Here is a 6883-nt window from a genome sequence, read left to right as displayed (position 1 = left end):
TGAAATTACAGGGCCACATACATCCCCTGTCAGCAACAGTAAGAAATTATGCTTAAATATTTTCATATGTATGTACGTGAATGTGTAGAAAAAGGTGCTATGGGATGCACACTAGATTATAAGAAGGGATTATTTCTAAGGAAGATAGGGGTGAGTATTCTTTTCCCTTTATATTTAAAATATAAAATATACTTAATGTTTTATATTTATGTCATAGAAATATTTAAAGTATTTTATGGAAAAATTATGCTTAATTATTTACTAGTTACATGATCTTGAATATTTTCTCAAATTACCAGATATTTTTATTAGTAAAAATAAGAAAATAATCTGACTTACAGGGTTTCACCAAGGAATAATGAATATAAAATCTAATAGTGCTGCAAATGGCACATAGTAGATATTAAAATACTACTGCTAATTGATTTCTACTATTAGGAATAATTTTAATCAATATTTATTAGACCATCATTGTGTGTCTACCTTCTTCACACATGCGCATACACATCTTCTATCATGTTGGACTCTTGCCAATATGTGAATCAGTGAATGCCTACTCTAAAAGATTTCACCCTCCTCATATATCTAATGTTGATCCTACAAGTACAGCCACATATAGTTTCATAGCTCAAAGACTGTAGCACAAATTCCCCTTCAAAGAGACTCAGTAAATGTTGGTGAATCAATGTCCAGTTTCAGAAGGATTCTGAAAAAAATGTAGTCCACGTAGCTTCTGAGTAGTGGCTTCAAACACCCACAAATAAACTGCCTCTAAATCCCCATGAGAATGTATACATTCAACATTTTACTCCCCAAAACACTTTGGCCTATAGAAGTAAGTCACCACTGCCTCTATCCATATGTTTGCCAGTTGCTAAGCATAGCATCTTAAGTGACTATCTCTGAGAATTCCCAAATCTTCTTTGAATAGTAGAACGAAAACCTCAACCATTTTTTGCTTTCTCACCAAGTCCACGTAAGAAGAGAATGCAGGTCTTTCTATTATAATATCTTGTATACTACCAAGCATTGTGCTTATTTTTATGGAGTTCTCACTTTCTTTGGTAGGCCAGAACCCTCCCATTTTAAATGCCAAATGATTCCATTTGTACAAACATGTCTAAAAGCAACAACAACAACAAGTAAAAACTCGATGGTATATACCATGAGCGAAGACCTATTAAGTGTATTACATGTATTAATACCTTTAGTTATTAAAATGATTCAGTAATGTAGATACTATTAGTATCCCCATTTAAAGTTGAGCAAAACAGAACACAGAAAGACTACATGATTTGTCAAACAGCACAGCTACTAAGTGGAAGCTATAAAATGACTGCACTAGCCTGTGTAGTGAGAAGCACATCACAATAGGTCTTTACAAAACTAGAGAGGTCATAGCTGGATCCCCTGTGCTGTGCCAGTTAAGTAATTTGTTGGAATACCACAAATCTTAGTAATCTGGGGGCTCCATAGCAGCAAAAAGCCAAGAGAGGTGTGGGTTACTTAAGAGGTGTAATTGGAAGAGGGGTAGCTCTGTCTTGGTAGAAGTAAAACTTTAAAGAGTTTCTGACTCCTTACTAACTATTGAGAAAGCCCCTAGAAATTATTAGTCTTGGTTGCAATTTGGCCATGAGGCATTGAACCATAAAAAGAGATTTTGGCAGAACACATAAATAAAATCATACATTTGAAAGCATATATTAAGTTAGCCTCTCCCTCTTAATTCACCAGCACATCAGAAACATAATTGTTTATTTTAACTTCAAAAACCTCTGCTAAGAATGGTTTTATTCCAGTCAACAATGAATAACATAAGCTCAGGGTTAAGTGACATTGCTAGGTCACATGCCTGTGTGCGGCAGAGCTCCTCTTCCCCCGAACCATGTTGACCCTTGAGAGACTATTCTCTGCTCAGTTCCAGGAGGGCTTTTCTCTGGATCATTCACTGCAGAGCAGGGTGGCAGTATTTTCAAAGCTTTGGAGGGAAATTGTTTGAGACCATAAGGCTGTGCCCAAGAGATAAGACTTCATGTCCTCAGAAGTGTGGAAAGTATGGGCCTGTTGTCTCATGGCTCAGATAGCACCCCACCGTAGTCCTCCCAACCCTGCATGCACAGGAACTCCTATGGGTTACTCACTGAGAAAGAATTATTTTCCTGAACTTAAAATTTTATCCCAGAGACACTGGATCCCAGAGGAATACCTTGATTTCTCTTCTTCCTTTAACATCCTGCCCACAGAGAGAATTCCTCTTGGGCTCCTTTCCTGATCCTCACTCCTGTCTCCCTGGCTCTCCCTCCTCTGTCTCCTATACTTCCTTCACTCATCTTCCTTCCCTCTATTTCACTGACCTTTCACTTTCCCCCTAAGGTTTGTTCTGTGCTCCTTACTCACTGTTTCTTATTTGACCACTTAGGCTGACCTCTAACTAACCTAATCTTTAGCAGAAAGTTTGACAAGCAGTTCACAGCCTTTAGGCATTCTCCTGTTATTCCTTGAACCATGAACATACTGACTCCCTTGGCTTCTCCATGGGTGCTTTATTGATCCTGTCTCCCTCTAATAGCACCCACCAGTATTTCAACGCTGTGGTTCTCAGTGCTGGTGATGATGTGGGGCCTTCTTTCTATAGCTTACAGCCATGTCTCTGTGGCCACAATTGCAGACCTCAGGGCCCCAGAGAGGCAGGCAAAAGCCCTGTAAGAATAGTTAGGGACACAGTTTATCCTGCCATTAAGCCTGCATGTATTGAGCATCTATGACATTACCGAGATTGTTGATTTCAGTGGAGGTGATGCCTGGACCATAACAACTGCTCTTTAAGGTCATAGCCAATTTTTAAAAAATCACTGTATAATGCAAATGTATCAGATTGTGTTGAATGCAGTCAGGTGTGCTTTATTGTAATGTTAAGTCTCATTAGTGCCTCAGTGCATCTAGAATGGCAGGAAGCCAGTAGCAGAGTTTCACCCAGGGCCCTGAGACATGTGCATCTCATTAATGTTTTAATGTATGAATATGCTTTATGGAAGGATTTCTTAATGGTACTAAAATGCAATCCTCTCCTGTGCACAAAGAGAAATTAGTTGCTTCCTGACCAGTCAAAATACACGGGGCTGTTAGTCTATCTCTATACATGTGCATCTTGTCACAATACATTTTATCATATAACTCTGATTACATATTGCCAGTCTGGAACTATGCTTTGTCTGTAGCATCACGTTATATTCTAACCCCATGGTTTTCATTGGCAAACATCAATGGGACTCTCATAACAGTGCTCTCAAGGCACTGAAACTTTGTTGAGTGACCACCAGTCCTTCAGGTGCACTAGATACTTCCATGGAGTTATGATATAATAAAGACGTATTTTTTAGAGATTTTATTTATATATTTATTTTTTAGACGGGGGAAAAGAGGAAAAAAGAGAGGGAGAGAAACATCAATGTGTGGTTGCCTCTTGTGTCCCCCCAGTGGAGACCTCACCTGCAACCCAGGCATGTGCCCTAACTGGGAATTGAGCCAGTGACCCTTCGAGTCGTAGTCTGGCACTCAATCTACTGAGCCACACCAGCCAGAGCAATAAAGATTTATTTTAATGTCTGGCCCAGTTCAAGGTCTTAGTGGTCTATACATCAACAGAACACCTCACTAAACAAAAAAAGAAATGTTCCTTGGCAGCTGTGATAAACCATGACATAAATTCAAGGTTATTATCGATACACTTGGTTTTATTAAGTGTCTCTTATTTGTCCCACACTGAATGGGCTGCTGTGGGAAGGAGAGCAGCAGCAACAACTGCCTGAGCAATGAACACCCTTATAATCTCCTATTCTCTCCCCCTCTCCCTCTCCCTCTCTCCCTCTCTCTCTCTCTCTCTCTCTCTCTGTCTTTCTCTTCATGTGTATATTCAGCAACTGTTAGGAAAACATGGAGAGCACAATGATTGAAAATCATTCACTAAAAATTAACATTTCATACAATCACACTAAGATAAAAATTCAACAATGGAAAACTAGTAAAGATGTAAAAGTTGTCCTGTGAATTTGGCTTCCATTTACTCAGAATATGTGCTCAGGAAGGAATGGGCAGACCCTGTATACAAGGGACTTTGCTATTCACTTTGAGGAGTCTCCTGACACTTAGTGGCAGGCAAATAGTTTGAGGAATGCTTCAAAGAAAATTTGTCTCTCTCTCTCTTCCTCTCTCCCTCCTTATGTATGCTTGAATAAGAGAACCTGACACAGGAACTTCATTTGCTCATAGTTTATTTTATTAGCAAAACAGATCATACATCATGACTAAGAGGAATTTATTACAGGGGTGCAAGTTTAGTACAATATGCACAAATCAATAAAAGTGATATGCCACATAAACAAAATGAAGGATAAAAATCACATGATCATATCAAAGGATGCAAAAAAGCGTTTGACAAAATCTAGCACTCATTTATAATAAAAACTCTCAGCAAAGGGGAATAGAGGTATAAAGCATAGTGATTAGACAATCACACACTTTCCATAGCATTCCCCCCAATATTTTCAGTACCCACCTAGGACCATACATAGTTATTATAATATTATTGATTATATTCTCTACATTGTATTTTATGTCCCTGTGACTATTTTGTAACTACCAAATTGTATTGATTACACATAATTTCTGAGTACCATTGTCTCATTTAATTTATAACAAAAAGTATTTCTCTTGACTAGAAATTAATTAATTTAATTATTTTAATTTACATACTCTGAAAAAACTGTACATTAATATTTTATATGTATAGTTGCCTTACATGTGCACCATGCTCACTAATAATCATTTGGAATTAGCTCAGACAGGCTCTCTGTTTCACTGATGACAACATTCACTAATTTTACATAAGGGATAAAACAGCTAACAGTCATTGGTTGCCGGGATGTTCAGTCAATATAAAACAAAACAAGACATGACAAAAAAAACAAAACCAGCAGCCAGGAACTGAAACTATAAAGTTTGTTTGGCCAACCCACAGAACTCAGAGTCATGGCATTGGTACTTTTAGTAGAATGAATGTATTTGAATACACAATGAATATCAACTGAGCAAATGCTAAGCACCTTGCACTGTGTTTAGTGTTTTACGTGGCTTAGTACATGGCTTATTTCATGTCATACAAAAATGGGAGTGAAACAAGAAACAGTTGGATCTCAAACACATGTCTTTCTGACATTTAACCATTTATTTAATGTTTTTTTTTAAACTATCCCAGCCAAATTTTCATGTTTATAATCTCATAGCTCTTTCCCGTAGAGGGAAAGTAAATGTCATGTTCTTGATGGGGTTGGAGAGAATAATTGAAGTATACTACTGCGAATCTGTTTAGTTTTAATGCTATAAATGACAGGGTTCATAAAAGGAGGGAAAAGGAAATATACATAGCTCATTATGATGTGTACTAGGTGGGGAACATTCTTCCCAAATCGATGGATAAATGTCAAGCCAATGACAGTGACATAAAAGACCAAGATGCAGCATATATGGGAAACACAAGTGTTGAGGGCCTTGGACCTATTTTCTCCAGATGCAATGCACATGACAGTCTTAAAAATAAAAATATAAGAACAAAAGATTATCAGGAAGTCCAGTAAAACCATAGAAAACACCACCACAACAGGATAGAGGCGATTGAAGGTGATGTCAGCACAGGCTAGTTTGATAATATCCTGATGGAGGCAGAATGCATGAGAGAGGACATGGGATCTACAATAGGAGAACCAATAGAGAGGCAATATTGGGGGCAAGATGAGACCAAATCCCCTCATAAAAACTCCCATTCCAATCTTTATCACCTGGGTGTTGGTAAGAATGGAAGTGTATCTCAGTGGGTTGCAGATGGCAATGAACCGATCATAGGACATGGCTAGCAAAATTCCAGACTCAGTGACAGAGAGACTATGAATGAAGTAGGCTTGGAGAAAGCAGGCACCATGGCTAATTTCCCTGTGATTCATCCACAGCACACACAGCACTGTAGGCATTGTAACCAAGGTCATCCCCAGATCTGTGGTTGCCAGCATGGCTAAGAAATAATACATGGGCTCATGGAGGTTATGGTCAGCCCTAATAAGAAATATAAGAATACCATTGCCCAGAACTATGGAGGTGTAGACTGCAGATAATGGAATGGAGATCCAATGGTGAGCCTTTTCCAAGCACACGAATCCAGTTAGAAGAAAGGGTCTGGCACTGGTATTGAGTTCCATGATGGACTTGAAAATAGAATAAAGCTTCTTGTAAGGAAAGTTTGTGCTGGTCTTCAGAAATTCTCCTTCAATGGCTTCTGCTTTTTCACTTAGTGTAGGTATTCCCTGAATGACAGGAACACCAAAGAAATAAAGCATGTATTCTTAGGAAAATCTTAGAGTTGGGGGAAAATAAGAACAACTTAAACTTCAGTGTCTATGTATGTGCCAGGCAATATACTGAACAAGAAGGATATAGAAGCAAGTGTACAAGGTAGAGGTGGTTCTTATTCTTCTGGAACATAACAAAAAATAGATTCAGAGAATAAAAGAGGAATAACAATGATATTTTACAAATATGGTAGAGGATTTTCAGGATTCTATAGGAGCATATAGGTGACTGCCTTTATTAAATCTGGCCAGACATTGGCATGGTCAAGAGCGTCCCACAGTGTGCAACATCTAACATATATGGGGAGCAGTTGGGTATAAAGGAGAGAAAATTTTGTTTTGAGGGAAGAGCAGAGGAGAAATTCCTAAGGTAAGAATGAGTTTGAAGAAATAATTGATACTCAATGTCATTAGAGAAATCCAGAAGACAGTAACAAATGGTTGTATTATAGAAGTTTTACTGGTTCAAAAAAATATGCAAGAGT

The 6883-nt window shown here is 38.1% G+C and overlaps 1 protein-coding gene across 1 annotated transcript; it reads right to left on the bottom strand.

Moving 5' to 3' along the window:
* Positions 1 to 4509: 4509 nt before the first annotated feature.
* LOC114500383 (olfactory receptor 51B6-like) lies at positions 4510 to 6509 on the bottom strand. The gene has a single exon (XM_028517061.2). It carries the CDS (start codon positions 6384 to 6386, stop codon positions 5310 to 5312), a length of 1077 nt encoding a protein of 358 aa, XP_028372862.2. The 5' UTR covers positions 6387 to 6509; the 3' UTR covers positions 4510 to 5309.
* Between the last annotated feature and the right edge of the window lie 374 nt (positions 6510 to 6883).

This window comes from Phyllostomus discolor, chromosome 6, assembly GCF_004126475.2.
Source record: "Phyllostomus discolor isolate MPI-MPIP mPhyDis1 chromosome 6, mPhyDis1.pri.v3, whole genome shotgun sequence".
In the NCBI taxonomy this organism is placed as follows: domain Eukaryota; kingdom Metazoa; phylum Chordata; class Mammalia; order Chiroptera; family Phyllostomidae; genus Phyllostomus; species Phyllostomus discolor.
This window is presented reverse-complemented; position numbering and strand designations above follow the sequence as displayed.